Source organism: Cricetulus griseus, chromosome X, assembly GCF_003668045.3.
Source record: "Cricetulus griseus strain 17A/GY chromosome X, alternate assembly CriGri-PICRH-1.0, whole genome shotgun sequence".
Lineage (NCBI taxonomy): Eukaryota > Metazoa > Chordata > Mammalia > Rodentia > Cricetidae > Cricetulus > Cricetulus griseus.
In genome coordinates this window covers 11,908,178-11,922,884 of record NC_048604.1, presented here as the reverse complement: position 1 = coordinate 11,922,884, position 14,707 = coordinate 11,908,178, and the positions used below count along the sequence as shown (strand labels likewise).

The window sequence follows — 14,707 nt, the reverse complement described above, 5'->3', positions numbered from 1 at the left end:
CGCACTGGACAGAAGCTGTCCCGCGGCCAGGGGCGGCGAGGCGGGAAACACACGCACACCTGGCTATAAATTAACATTGGCTTTAGCTGTCGCGACAGTTAGCGCGGCCAGACCCCACAAAACAGAGGAAAACAGAAGCGATACGATCGGGGGTGGAGGCATTGCAGTTCTTGGGTCAACCTCAGTCACTCCTCGATTTAACAGCGAACTAACAAGACAACATTTTCAAATGCAACACAAGAACCTAGGAACCCGGGAAGAGGAGAAAGGGGCTGCATTTTCTTCGCGAACATCCTAGCCATTCCCAGCCTACAAAGGGGGAGGGAGGGGCAGCGGTCAGAAGCTGGTGGCTCTAGAAAGTCCCATTTCTGCCGCCCCTGACTTCTTTCTGCTTGGGTACAAAACCCGACAGCTACAGCCAAACTTTCGGTTCTCCTCCTCTTCGGTACAAGGCAACAGTCCCAGGCAAGCAAAGCTAAACAACAAGGCGTCCCAACGTGGGGGTGTGGGGCAGGGCGGGGGCGAAGAGCCAGGGGCGCAGGCGGGAGCTCAGATGTGGGTCAGCGGCACCGTTCCATTGACTGCAGTCCCGGCGCCCTGGTAGTGCTGGTGCACGCCGTGCAGCCGGCCGCCGGGGAGGGGAGAGGCGGCGTCAGCCGCATCCCCGCCAGGTGGCAGGTACATGCTGATCATGTCGCGCAGGTCGCCGAGGCACGCGCGCTGCGAGTGCGAAGCGATGGCGGGCGGCGGAGAGCTGGGCTCCGACTTGACCACCGAGCCCATGGGGCCCAGGCTCATGGCGGCGGCGGCGGCGGCCGCGGCGGCGGCGGTGGCGGGCTGTTGCCCGTAGGCGGCGGCGGCGGCGGCGGCGGCCGAGGGCGCCATGCCCCCGTAGCCCGAGGCGGCGGCGGCGGCGGCCCGCGGCGTTCATGTAGCTCTGGGCGCCGGGGGCATCATGGGGCCGTACTGCAGGCCGGCCATGTCGTAGCGGTGCATCTGCGGGAGCGGCGCGGCGGCGGGCTGCTCATGCTCGGGGGCTGCGCGTAGCCCAGCTGCTCCTGCACCAGCGAGTACGCGCCGTTGGCCCAGCCGTTCACGTGCGTGTACGTGTCCAGGCGCTGGCCCACGCCCACCGGGCTGCTGGCGGCCGCGGCGGGCGGCGGCGGCGGCGGCGCGGCGGCGCCCGGGGGCAGGAGGCCGCCGGGCAGCGAGTACTTGTCCTTCTTGAGCAGCGTCTTGGTCTTGCGGCGCGGCCGGTACTTGTAGTCCGGGTACTCCTTCATGTGCACGGCACGCAGTCGCTTGGCCTCGTCGATGAACGGCCGCTTCTCGGCGTCGGTCAGCAGTTTCCAGTCGGCGCCCAGGCGCTTGCTGATCTCCGAGTTGTGCATCTTGGGGTTCTCCAGGGCCATCTTGCGCCGCTGCCCGCGGGACCACACCATGAAAGCGTTCATGGGCCGCTTGACGCGGTCCTGGTCGCTGCCCCCGCCGCCGCCGCCGCCGCCGCCGCCCGCTGTTGGCCCCCGCCGCCCGCGGTCGCGCCGCTGCCTGCGTTCGCGCTGTTCTTGCCTGCACCGCCCGGGGCTGCGGGGCCGCCGGTGGCCGCTGCTGGGGTGGCCGGCCCTACGGGGTTCTTGAGTTCGGTCTCCAGCAGGCTGTACATTGCCGGGGCGGGAAGAAGGTGCGCCAGCGTGGCGGGAGGAGAAGGCGCTCCCGGGGCTGGAGCGGCCACGGGGAAAAGGCCGGGGGACTCCGTGGGAGTGGCGCTTGGGGGCCGCGGAGCCGGCGTCTCGGGCGGGAAGGGTAGGCTGGCGGGAGTGCTCCGCGCGAAGTCGGCGGGAACGCGCGGGCTTCTCTCACCTGATGCGTTCTCTCGAGCTGGTCGCATTCGCAGCCTGCCCGAGGAGGCTGCCCGGCCTCTTTATATACCTGCTCAGATCCGGGCGGGTTGGGGCTCGGTCCGCCCCTCACCACCCGTCGGCCCCGTGATTGACAGGCTCGCCGTGATGAGCCCTGGCCAATCACCACCGAGCCCCCTGTGGCCTAGCTTGCAGGAAAAAAAAGTTCGGGGAGCCCTTTACTTCACCCTCCTCACCCCTCTTGGGTCCAGTGACGTGATGCGACTTATTCAGGAGGCGGGAGTCCCTGAGACCCGCTCCGAGACCACCAATTAGGGTCTCAAAAAGTTTGAAAGAATGAAACCCGAGGAGGTGAAGGGAGGAGGGGGGGGGGAGAAGGCGCGCGAACAGAAGTGGGGGAGGGGCAGAGGAGCGCCCACGGGGTTCAGAAAACAACTTTGTAACCCTGACAAGGCTGCCCAGCGCCCCGTCCCAGGGCTGGCCTGAAAAAGCTGCCCGCTGTCGCACCGAGGACCTCCAACCGTTGCGGTTGCCAGCGCCGAAGACACTGGGGACCGCCAGCAGCCCAGGCATGCTCGGGACGTTCCGTGCATAACGGAGGTGCGCTAGGCTGAGTCGCTAAGAAGCCCTCCTTGGAATTAATTGGTCGCTGGCTGCCTGAACCCTCCACCCCGAGGGCCAGTGCTTCCGTGACAAGAGCCAGAGTCAGGGGCTGGGGCGGGGGACTGCGAGCGAGCGCGCACCTGGCAGTGTGGCTCTCCGGGGGGTTTTGCAAGTGCCAGCGGTGAGTGGCCCTCCGCCTGGGCCCCGGGGGAGGCGCTCGCACTCGGTGGCGTGGGGAGCGTGTGGGGTACAGAAAGGGCGAACGGGCCTCCACTTTCTCGCTCCAGCCCCCCGCTTAGAGGCCCCTTTTTGTCTCTGCTGTCTGGCCATTTCGGGTTTTCCAGTCCGATGCTCCTGAGGGGGAGGGTCGGGCCCCTTGGAAAATCCGTTTTCATGGCAACACGGAGCCTCTCGGAGTAAAAGAAAAGTTGCGGGGGGGGGGTGCGGTGGCCGGAGCTGAGCGAGGCCTTGCTCGGGGTGGACCTCCGGGCCCCCTCCTCTGGCCGCGCACCTGCCACGACCGCTGTGAGCGGCTCTCGGCGCGCAGCCGCGCCTCCTCCCCTGAGCAGGCTGTGCTAACACACTTCGCTTCTCCTTTCTTGTTTTACAGCCTCTCTGACCAAAGCCCGGAGAAACAGAGCGGGACCTTCAGGCACTTTGTCGGGTTATCTGCCAAGGACTAGCGGTTAGAAAAAATCCCAGCTGCCGGGAGAGGGAACCTGGACATTCTCTGCCGCCAACTCAAGCAAGTGGCATGGCGTTCGAAACTATCGGAGCCGCCTGAGGGAGGGAATGGGAAGCCATCTGGGCAGATGTGGCAGAAAGTGAAATAAGGTGTCCGCGCAGAATTGGATTCCCTCCTCTTCCTTTAGCTTAGTGGAAAGGTGGGGAGCCTAAAGGAAAGCCTTAGACTTAAGTACGTGTTTGTGTGTGTGCGTGCGTGTGTGTGTGTGTGTGTGTGTGTGTGTGTGTGTGTGTGTGTGTGTGTGTGTAGGGGTGGGACGGAGGGATTCCAAGCTTCTAGTTTTCCAGCGAGAATGCAAAATGAGGTGATTTGGGATGCCCGCACGCCTGGCTTGTCTCTTTTTTTTTCCTTGCACTAATTAAAAAGCGGCCAACGCTTGCAGGGCGCACACCAATTCAGCCCTTTCGTGGCCAGTCGGACGGCGGGCACCAGGATCTCGCTTTCCAGCTGGTATCACCTCCAGGAAGTTTGTGGTCCTCATTCCTTCCTTTTAAACTTGCATTCTGCCTGGTCTGAGTAATTTCCCTCCAAGCATGTCAGTCAATTAAATGGGTGTAGGGAGTTTAAAGTCTCGGGAAAGATTCTGCGTGGGGATATATGTTAGTGTGTAATCCGTGCACACACGCGCACGGCTGTGCTGCAAAGCATGTCTCAGAAAACAGAATGATTCAGCAACCCCCACCTGCACTTGTTTTCTTGGTAAATTGGCTGACAGACTCAGATTTTCTTAGGCACACCCACGGTCCCCTAAAAAGCCGATGTGTACTGACCCCTGCCCTCCCACTACCCTCTTCATGCTCTCTCTCGATTTTTCTGGGCCCTGGAGGCTGTTGCTAAGTGAAGAGCGGTTTAGGAAACTACCCAACCGACGCGCAGCCTGGCGTCCAGTAGCTTGACAGATGTCAGGATTCCTTCCAAGTTTTAGGACCCAAGTAAGCCGTTGTGGTGACAGCGCCTGGGCTGCCTATTTCCCAGGACACAGGATGTGGTGCTGGTCCCCTGCGCCTCCCAGAAGCAGATTTACTGTTTGTCATTTGATCACACCTTGTCCTGGTTTCAGTGAGCTCATTTTCACATTACATCCTCCTGACAGATTGACTGAAGTCTTTTGGTAGGATCAGGCTCCTTCTCTTGGCTTCTCTGAGGTGGTTGGAATTAAACTGATCTGGTGGCTCTCTGGGCTGGGCTGGATAGCATCAAATAAGTGCTGCATCCAATTCCCTTCAAAGCACATAGAAGCAAACTTTCTTACTACAAATTATTTCAACATACAAGCAAACTTACTGTTGTGGGCCTGGGGAGATTGGGGGCGGGGTGCCGGAAAGGAACCCAGTTATCAAGGCCCTCCCAACAATGAAGACCAAGACACCAGTCAAGTCACTTTTATTGAGGGTCAGCAGAAGTGTCTAGGCAGGTATCATAACCCTAGTGGCTCCAGTTTCCGCCGGGTTTCCGGATGGCAAGGTGTTGAACTGCAGTCTTCAAACTATATGTTCTCTATCTGTTAACAAGAAGCAAAACACAGGAGAAAAGGGCGCTCAGCAGCACTCTTCGCCATAGGGGCCTCCGGGATTCGGTGGGCAACATGAAGAGCCCTGGATCCCAGACTAGGAACTGGGCCAAGCGCCATCTCCCCATCCCCCCCACACTCCCAGGAGCCTTAACGCTCCCTCAGATTGGGGTCTAGCCAGGGGCTCCTAGGACCCATGGCGGGACAATAGCGCCGTTTGTTGGCTTCAATTGGAAACTTCAACCAGAGGAGCCTCTCCTCGCCCTCAGGGTCTTCCAGGTCGCCCCAACCCTGGAAAGACAAGCAGCTAGCTTGACTTCGGGGCACAGCAGGACCTATCCTTGGCGAACTATTGTAAAACACCGTGATCTGGATTCGAGCTGGCCTAACCCGGCAAACTCCAGGTATAGAGTTCATCCCCTATCTCCCTTCCTCCGGTGGCGGCGAAACAAGTCTGGTGTTCGGAGGGCCTCCTATCTGCAAAGAGAACTTTTGGCATCATGTTTTAGAGCTACTTGGTAGAGCGGGTTAAGGGCTTTCCTGCGTTGAAGCTTCAGTTACTACTCAGGGGGGAAATTCTCCAGGGGTTCTGGCCATATTAGTAGACATCCCTTTGGAAGGGATGCCTTGTACATTCTAGAAAGGGAGGGTTAGATCTGTATAGGTGCCTGCTGGAATGTGGAGAGGATGGCAAAATTTGAAGTTTCTCCAGACCAGTGCAGGCCTGAGAGTAGTGCCATCCAAGCCAACTGACCCGTAGTAGTCTAACGTTCTCAAATATGTAGGTGTCCAGGGCCAAATACCGGTTTGAGAACATACAAACAATTTATCTTGGAAATCTTTTCCTGTAGACAAAAAGCCTTCCATTTCTAAAGTCAATCCTGTCTCCCTTCTCCTTGAGAACATCCCTAGACCATTTATCTCGGTCCATCCAAGGCTGTATTCAGGCTACAGAGAAAGAGCCTTGATCAAGAAGCTTGGGTCTACTTTAGAACCATCCTTTGTGTTTTTGTTTTTAAAGGTCAGGAAGGTCACTCCAGCTGGTGGAAGAGACATCACTTTTTCAGTCCCTGGAGCATTATGTGGGACCCTCCCTCTCCCACACACCACAGAGCAGAGTTGGAGTCAGGGGTTGGGTGTGTGTGTGTGGGGGGGGGGCTTCTTTAAGATTGCCTTAAAGGTTAATCTGAAGATCCTAGGTTGGTAGATACAGGCTTTAAAGAACTTAGTTGATGCTCTCTCTAAAGAAACCCTTCTGGGAGTCTTGAAGCATGGGATGCCATTATTCTGGAGGTGACAAATCGTGTGGGTAGCATGTCTGTATTCTACTACATTTTGGCCATAGATATTTTTTGGGGGGAGTGGGCACTTTTGAAGCCAGTTTCTAAATTCAATTCATTTACTTCATTGAGTGACACTTGATAGTGATACTGGCGTCCCTTTGGCCCCCACGCAACTCAGGGCTCTCAGTTGTAAACATGACTCTTACCAACATGGGTGTTAAGGTATTATTAATCACCTACTCTCCTCTCCCTACGTGCTCTCGTGCGCAGCAACTCTGAGGAATTTGACATATTTTGTCTTCAGTTGCCCTCTTGTTGACCTCACAACCAGTGCATATTGCCTTCTCCCTCGAGGGAGAAAGGCAGTGCCCAGGAACTGGGTCCCATTTCACGTGGTGTCAGAACCACCTCCATTGTGTGTCCAAACTCACACACCCCCCTCCCTGCGGAGCAACCTCCACACCACTGGCTCCAGGGTGGCTGGGCCTGCCCTCCCACTGGGCATGGCAGGAAGGGGTCCACTCCCTTTGGGTCTGCGAAGCATGGTTTAGCAGAAGCCTATGGGACCAGGGAAGTGATCTTAAAATCGTGATCTGCACTTTTTTACAATTTCGCCGGGGTAGGGGTGGCTGGGCACGAGTCCACTAGACCTGACTACCCTCGCCTGGAAAAACCAATGTAGACTAGGCATCTCGGGTGCGTCTATGCAGGTTTATCCGCTTCTACTGCCGGCGGTGTCAGTTAGCTTTGTGAGGGTTTGGGAAGCTTTCCGGGGAAAATAAATCTCAAGGCAACATCCAGCTCTTCGTTTCCCCCCTTCTCTTGTTTTCCTTCTCTCTTTTTATTGAACTTCTTCCTTTTCTATAATGAAGAGCCATGGAATTCGATTCGCAGAATTCTCTTTTCACGGTCTCCTTGGCCCGGCATTTCTTTTGGTTACTTTAAACTTCTGTCCTACACTTCCTATGTGCCAAGTTCTGTGTCCAATATGGAACAGCGAGGCCTTGCCCTTTCCACTTTGCATTGCTGAGTGGCAGCGGTCTGGGAGAGGACCTGAGACTGAGCGAATGAAAATGCACTTACCGCTCTTCCCAGGCTCCTAGCAGATAGATCCACGGAGAAATCGGCTCCTTGGGAAGAGGAAGGTCCTCCGCAAAGATCTGGCCAGACTGGAGCTGGTCCACCCCGGACCGCAGCTTACCATGCTTGTTCCTGTGGGCTCACGCTTTCCCACCGCGGCTTTTCCCTCTGTGGAAGAGCACGAGCCCAACAAGCATCCGCGCACCTCAGCTCCACTGTCTCAGGGACCCGCTTGCGCAGCTCCCGGGGCGCGGCGCGGCTGTGGCGGGGAACAGCTAGTGTGCTGCCCATGCGAGGTCGACTGGCTTCCCAGGAGACTAGGGGCCAGACCTCGCGACAAAGCCCGTCCTGTTGGGAGGTTTGTCCACACTCTCCTTTTGGCTTCTAGGCCGCTGTCACCCCAATTCCATTTCCTGGGAAAGCATCTACAGGTTAGGACCTCGAAGCTTTGCTAATGTGATGTTTGTGTAATTAACACCATTTCCCCTTGTTTCTGAACATATTTCCTCCGCTCGTGCAACCTAGCTTTCATTTGAAAATGCATCGCGAAGACTGTCCCAATATACCCTTTCTAATGGGAAAAAATCACTCCTTTTGTGAAATGGTTTCTTTCAACAACCATCCTTATTTTCTAGTTCCAATGACGATCCTTTTATGAGTTATATTATTAAAGAAATCCGACACTAATTGTGCCGATTTAACTTGTTAATTAGTTGCAAATAAACTATTCATTAGTGGTAAAATAAAATAAAAACCATGCGTCTAGATACCATTCCACATTCGCATATTGTAGTGTCTGCATCGCATAGGCGTACTAAATTAAGTTCCTAAAAGGTTCCTCCTGAGGATAAATAATTAAAATATATTCTACTTTAATTGACATTATAGAGGACATAAATGAACTTTTCCTTTTAGAAAGAAATAGCCATTTCTAAATAAAGCTTGCAGTCTGGAGAATGGAGGCTCCAGCCAAATGAATAGTCATTACTACCTTTTCAACGACGTGGGCCTTTTGATCAGAAAAGAAATTAGCTCTAAAAAACAGACAATGGAAGCCTGCCCTGCAATAGGAAGAAAATTAGACGGCCAAGGCTCTTCACAACACCTATTTCTATAAACCATAGAGCTCCTTGCTTTTCAATTACAGCTGTTCATTTCATATAAGGAAAGGGGAAAAACAGGCCTCTAATGTAAACTCGCTTTCACCAGAAAGCCTTGCTGCTGGCTCGTAGCCAGGCTGCCTACTTACTATTGTTTTTAGTCCTCTCATCAATTAGCTAATACTATATATTTTAAATGACTCTGGGGGTATTCACAGTCTCCCTCCCTACTTCCCCACCCAGACAAAACCCAAGCTGGACTCCCATGAAAGGGCTACCATTCGGAGCAGAGATACTTCAATGCATAAAGTTTAATGTTTTTTTTTATTGTTTCTCAAAGAAAAAAAAACATATTGAAAATTCTGCTCCCCCCTTTATTTCTTAGTCCATCATTGAAAAGACCCAGACGAGGCGCTAACAGGGGAGGGGCATAAGTGAGCAGCTTTCAATATTGTTTCCAGTTGTTCACAGGGCTCCCTCTGTCTCTACATAATTTTGTGGTGGCCTTTAGACCACAATTTGGTTTATACAGCTCTATGTTTTAAATATATAAATCTTGAAATTTTTTCTAGCCCTATTGGTTACATGTCATTAGATATAATTTCATTTTAAAAATATTGCCTTCACCATTTTTCTGAAATTATCTAGCAGGAAAGAAGAAAAATTCTCATTTAGTGGAGTGTGCTGTACAATAAAATCCATCAACACATAAAAAGTGATAAGGAAATATTGAGTAATAATACCCACGAGTTTTAGAAAGTCTGTAAAATGTATGATGTTCTAGAAACATTAAAATAGAGTTGTAGGCTCAGAAGGCTTTCTTTCTTTTGAAAATGAACGTCCATTGATATGATCTTTCTAAATCACTATGTAAATCTCCTGAAGTACTAAAACTAAAACTGCAGCCGCAGTGATAACCAGGGGTTATTTGTGATCTCCTTGTTTACACTGGTGCTTAGAAAATGTCTTTGGATCATTTTTAAATACAACCAAAATTAACCAATTTAGTAACAAAATAAGGACATGTTTTTTACACGACTGTAAAGTCATTTAAATAAGATAACACAAAGGCTGTGGGCTTGTCTTTGGCTGGGTTGATTCCCTTTGTCTTTCAAAACAACTTAAGAAAGATTGCTGGCCAACTTGGAAGGCACACAGTAGAGCCAGTAGGATCGCTATTCAACATGTTTCTAAAGAACAACCCCAGAAACTGCTACCTCAGTGCTTCCTCGGCTCTTGTTTCGGCATGCATCCCTCCTCAAAGGAGGATGCTTCCATTTGATGGCTTCCCGCTATAAGTTTTCCTATCAAGTATATTGTTATATTTACCTTTTGCTTTTACGTATTAACTTCTTTGTCGCTCTGTTCAAAAGGGTGTCAGAACACAGCTGCTAAAAGCATTTTTTTTTTCAGAGAAGAGAGCATATTAGATTTATTTGGCAGCTGGACGAAAGGAATCCTCCTTCCATACTTCTGGTCTCCTGTAATACAGAATGTATGCCATGGGGGGATCATTCCCTTGCTATTGCATATAATAGAGTATGTTTCCCTAGAGTTGTATGCATACTCGCAGCAGGGGTATTTACCCCCTTCTCTAGATGAAGTGTAGTGGCAGGATTTAGCCAAGTGTGATTTCTAATCAGAACCTAGAAGCTGTCCAGATTAAGCACTGCTAAGTATTTTCACTGTGTATTGCAACACTTATGCTTATTTTGAAAGGAATCAAGTATGCAAGGTGGGCAACTGAACTGGAGTTTGGAAAAGTAACAGTACTCATGGCAAACAAGCCTGGGCTTTGGCAATGACTCTGCAAATAGACAACATATTCAGGAGATGAATAGAAAGTGCTGTTTCTCAAAATATTGACAGAAATAGAATCAGAGTGTTTCCTTGTTCTAAAAATGAAGAAAATGAAGTGTTCTGAGAATGGCTGAGAAGAAATGTCCCAGGGCACAATTCTTCTGCAGAGGATTTCCATTGTACCTGTAGGTCTTGCTTAGATGATAATAAGAACCCAGGCTCTAGGGGCATATGATACAGAAGAGGTCAGTATGGAGGTGATACATTTTTATTGTAGATCTACTATAGGCCAGCATTCTTCAACCCTTCTAGTTAGCACAGGGGCTTAAACAAGTCCCAGTACTCAAGGCACATGCAATACTACTGGGGGACAGGAGTACTAGTCACCGGAAAGAAGTGAATCAGTGAGTGTCTGGAATTCAAAGTAGACTAGGGGGTGGGGAGTGATGGGAATTGATATTTTGGAGTGCTTAGAACTAGCTTCTCTGAGGTGATGCTGAAGTATAAATCTAAAGTACACTCATGACCATCATCGTCTTTTCTTGGTAATGATTTTTACATTTCAATCTGACCCTAGTGCTCTCAGATGGTAGGAGAGAGTGAGTTTCCAAGCAAGGATTGGGACTAGCAAGGCAACTATTATAGTTACTGAAGGCCCTGTAAGTGTCATCCTTGATTACATAGAATTAAAAATATTATAGTTAAGCTTGATGTGTTCAGAAGGTAAGGCTTAGGGTTTAAATGTTTTAAATCACTATTCTAGTGGTTAGAGATCTGGCTACACATTTGCTTGGGTTTTGTTAACGATGACTCAGCAGGGGCTTTTGCATGACCCTGGGAACGGGTTGCCTTCAGTGGTGTGTTCTAGGTACCTTTCTTGCCTTGCTTCTGGGCCCAGTTGTGTCCTGGACTGGCATTTAATTAGCTTCTACTAAATCTCCAAGAATTAAGCATTCAAGCCTAATTCCTCACTGTCAATTAGTTTACCATTGACCATCTCCACCCTTCCTGATTTTCTCCTTCCCTCTCCCTCCCTCCCTTCTTGCTTCAAAGTCGTCTGTGTCTTGGGCTTGATGCAAACTTGCTATGCTGTTGAGAATGAATCGAAATTCTGAAGCTCCCACCTCCACCACCTCCCCCATAATGTCAAGATTACAGGCATGCACAGATGTGACTGGTTTTCTTCTTTGGTGCTGGAAATGAAACTCAAGGCTTCCTAAACCCTAGTTAAGCACTCGACCAACTGAGCTATATCTCCAGACCTTGCTTACCGTCTTAAATGTTGGGTGAGGGTGCGAATGAATGAGTTTAATTGCTGTTACTTACAGGAGTATAGGTTAGTAGTTACTTACAGAAGCAGAAACATCTCAAAGACAGCTGCATCACCAAAGCCTACCCCAGCATGGGTGACAGCTCCCAAAGCTGGGAACCTGGAGTACACTGCACAGCCTGCAGGCGGCTCAACAGGGTGCCTCAGTTGGTCTAAACCTATTCCAGGCAGTTCTGCTGCTTTCTGCTTCTTGCAGGCAGCTGCTCTGGTGGAAGTCTTCTTTGAAGTTTGGCTCTGTTTACTCTGGCAGGGAGGAGCCTTGTGACTGGTCAGTTTCAGGGATTTCCTGAGGCTATTTTGAATTGTTTACTTTTGGTTTGGTGTTACCATTGAGAAGCAAATCTAGAGGTCTACTAAACCTGGGTTTGTGCTTGAGTATAAACAATTGTTCTATGTATTGGTTAGACCAGTTTACTAATCTCACTGAAAGCCAGTTTTGTCATTGCTGGGTTCAATTCTCAGTCCAGCTGAAAGTGCCTGAAATCTGCTTAACTCAAAATAAGCCCAGTGAGGAGCTTGTTTCTCACATAGGACTTCTTAAGCACCAACTAGGATTGGACATTGTTTTGAATGTGGAGAGGAGAGATGTGTCTCAGTTTCCTTAGCCTTTATAGGGCTCTGCACAGATATTTGTGGAATTAATTGCAGTATTTGAGGAAGTCCACTTTGAAAGGAATTTTTAAAAATTGAACTGATCATGTATGACAGTCTTTCACAGTTTGGCACAGTCACTTGAGATTGTTTCTGTCAAGGTTCTCTGGAGGCCACTCACTGAAACCGTGTGGTTTGGATTTGTGACAAAAAGGCTTCTGCTGCTTAATTCTGACATAAAATAGCTCTATGAAAGAGACATGCCTGGTGTTAAATACATACAGCTAAGGACATATAGATCTTACAGTCTTTATTTTTGCTTAAAATCTAAGATTTAATTTTGTTCTTTCAGAGCCCAGTAGAAAATATTCTTGCTCTGTAGATTTTATCAGGAGTTCTGTTGAATTAGGGAAGAAGTGTTGTTCAAATTTCACAGCTTTTATGCTTTCTCCAACTCCTCAGAAATGGGCACAACTGACCAAGTGGAATGAAAAAACGTAGTATTAATCACTAGGAGAGATTAAGGTCTTATCATGCTGGGCAATGGTAGTGCATACCTTTAATCCCAGCACTCAGGATGCAAAGGCAGGCAGATCTCTGTGAGTTCGACTCCAGCCTGGTCTACAAGAGCTAGTTCCAGGACAGCCTCCAAAGCCATAGAGAAACCCTGTCTCAAAAAAACAAAACAACAACAACAACAACAACAAAACAGTCTTATCATTCCTCACAGGGGCTTCAAAAAGACTTAGAATATTATAAAAATCATTTTTAGTAAGTAAGGAGACTTTAGTTCACATTAAAAATAGTTCTATGGCGTGTCTGTGCCATTGCATTTGAAGCACAAAATCTAGCATGAATTGATGACTCTTTGTTAAACGTCTTGCTTAAAGTGTAAGTGGGCTCAATGGATAAAAATTAAGCAGAGAAAAATAGTCAACAGTCCAGATTTGGCTTGTTAACCTGTCCTTGATGCTTAGTAGGTATCACTTCTCTGACCTATAGCCTAAATCTGTGAAGAAGCGACTTGACAGCTGGGTGTGGTGGGACACTTCTGCAATGAGGACTACTTGAGAGGGAACTGAAGCAGGAGCATTTTAAGTTTGAGGCCAGCATGGACTACACCATGAGAATCTATCTCAAAACAAAGCAAACCAACAAAATGGACTAAGTGGTTATAAAAAAGAAAAAGGACATGGAGTTGGTAGAAGCTGAGGAGGAGGGGTGGATTTGTGAGGAGTTAGGAAGAGGAATGGGGAGTGAATATGATCAAAATACATTGTATGGAATTCTCAAAGATTAATAAAACATTGTAAAACATAAATAACAAAGAATGTACAGATTAATGGCACCTCCTAACTTGACTGTAGGACATAAAGATTATGTCAGTAATCTATTAAACAATATGAGAACATTAGTCCTAGGACTCAAATTTTTGATTATTGATATAATCATCACTACAGTAACCTTATTTTATATTTTAACAGATAAAAAAAGGCTCAAAAGAATTAGGTGACTTGTCTAAACTGGTGGAGCTTATTGTTACCAAAATCAGAGAGAAAGGATCCTTCTTGACTCATTGCCAAGCCATGTTTCCAGCAAACTGCAGTCAGCCTACGTGTTTCCAATTAATACACTTATAATTAGATCAATTACCCTACATCACTATAGGCACTGAAATGGGGATCACTGCATCACATAGTTTGCATCCTGGCCTCAAAATGTTCTTAGCTCAGTAGGGAGAAACCGGTCTTTATAGGGTGTAATCTGGCATTGCCTATGAGACTTGGAGAATGAGTGTCAAGCAAGTAGACAAAGTCAGAGACATGGAGGTCTAGTCTTGGCTTGGTCATGAATGTCCTGCTAATATTTCCTCCTTCCCCCTTATGCTCACCTCCTGTCCATCGTACTTGTTTTGTTTATGGAGGTAGTGAGGGGAAGGGCACATGGCCAAAAATGAGTGCATAGTCCACTCTGTGTACTCTGATATAATCCTCTATTTCTGTTGTGGAATGGGCTCGTTTCTTTTACTACAAAGGTCTCCAGTTACCAAGCTGTCTACCTAAGAGGCTATATGCTCCTAATGATCAACTTTGGGTGTCTTTTTTGGCAGTTCTCCATCTTATACTTTGAGGCAAGTTATCTCATTTGGATCCAGATCGCAAAGATTCAGCTAGTCTTGCTAGCTAGATTCCTGTGGGGGTTACCTTATCTCTGCCTCCTGAGCAGTGGGATTACAGCTGTGTCACATACCTTTATTTACACGGGTGCTGGGATTTTGAATTCAAGACTTCATGGTTGTCTGGTAAGCGCTTTGCTGACTAAGCCATCTCTCCAGCCCTTGGTTCCCTCTGCCCACCCCATTTTGTCGAGTTACTCTTTCTTTTTGAGGACCACAGGGCTTACACTATCAAAATTAATATAAGGAATTAATGTAATACTTATCAAAATTCCCATGTCTCATTTCACAGGTTTAGAAAAAATAATACAGGAATTCATGGGGAACCACAAAACACCATGAATAGCCACAACAATGCTAAGGAGTAAGAACAATGCTGGAGGTATTATGATACTGGACCTCAAGCTATATAGAGTTATAGTGATAAAGACAACCTATATTGGCATAAAAATAGACAGGAATACAATGGAATAGAATAGAGGACCTGGAAATAAACTGGCAAAGCTATGCCCACTTAATTTTTGACAAAGAAAGCCTAGTCAACAAATGATGCTGGCAAAACTGGATTTCTACCAACAGAAGAATGAAAATAGATTTGTATCTTTCACCTCGTTAAAAAAAATCAGATCA

At 48.8% G+C, this 14,707-nt stretch overlaps 1 protein-coding gene across 1 annotated transcript; it reads right to left on the bottom strand.

Annotated features, from left to right (window-relative positions):
• Window positions 1-549: 549 nt before the first annotated feature.
• LOC113837774 (transcription factor SOX-3-like) lies at window positions 550-1,888 on the bottom strand. Its single transcript, XM_027433351.2, is given in 3 exon segments — window positions 550-1,010; window positions 1,013-1,519; window positions 1,522-1,888. Coding segments are annotated over 3 exon segments (1,335 nt in total).
• Between the last annotated feature and the right edge of the window lie 12,819 nt (window positions 1,889-14,707).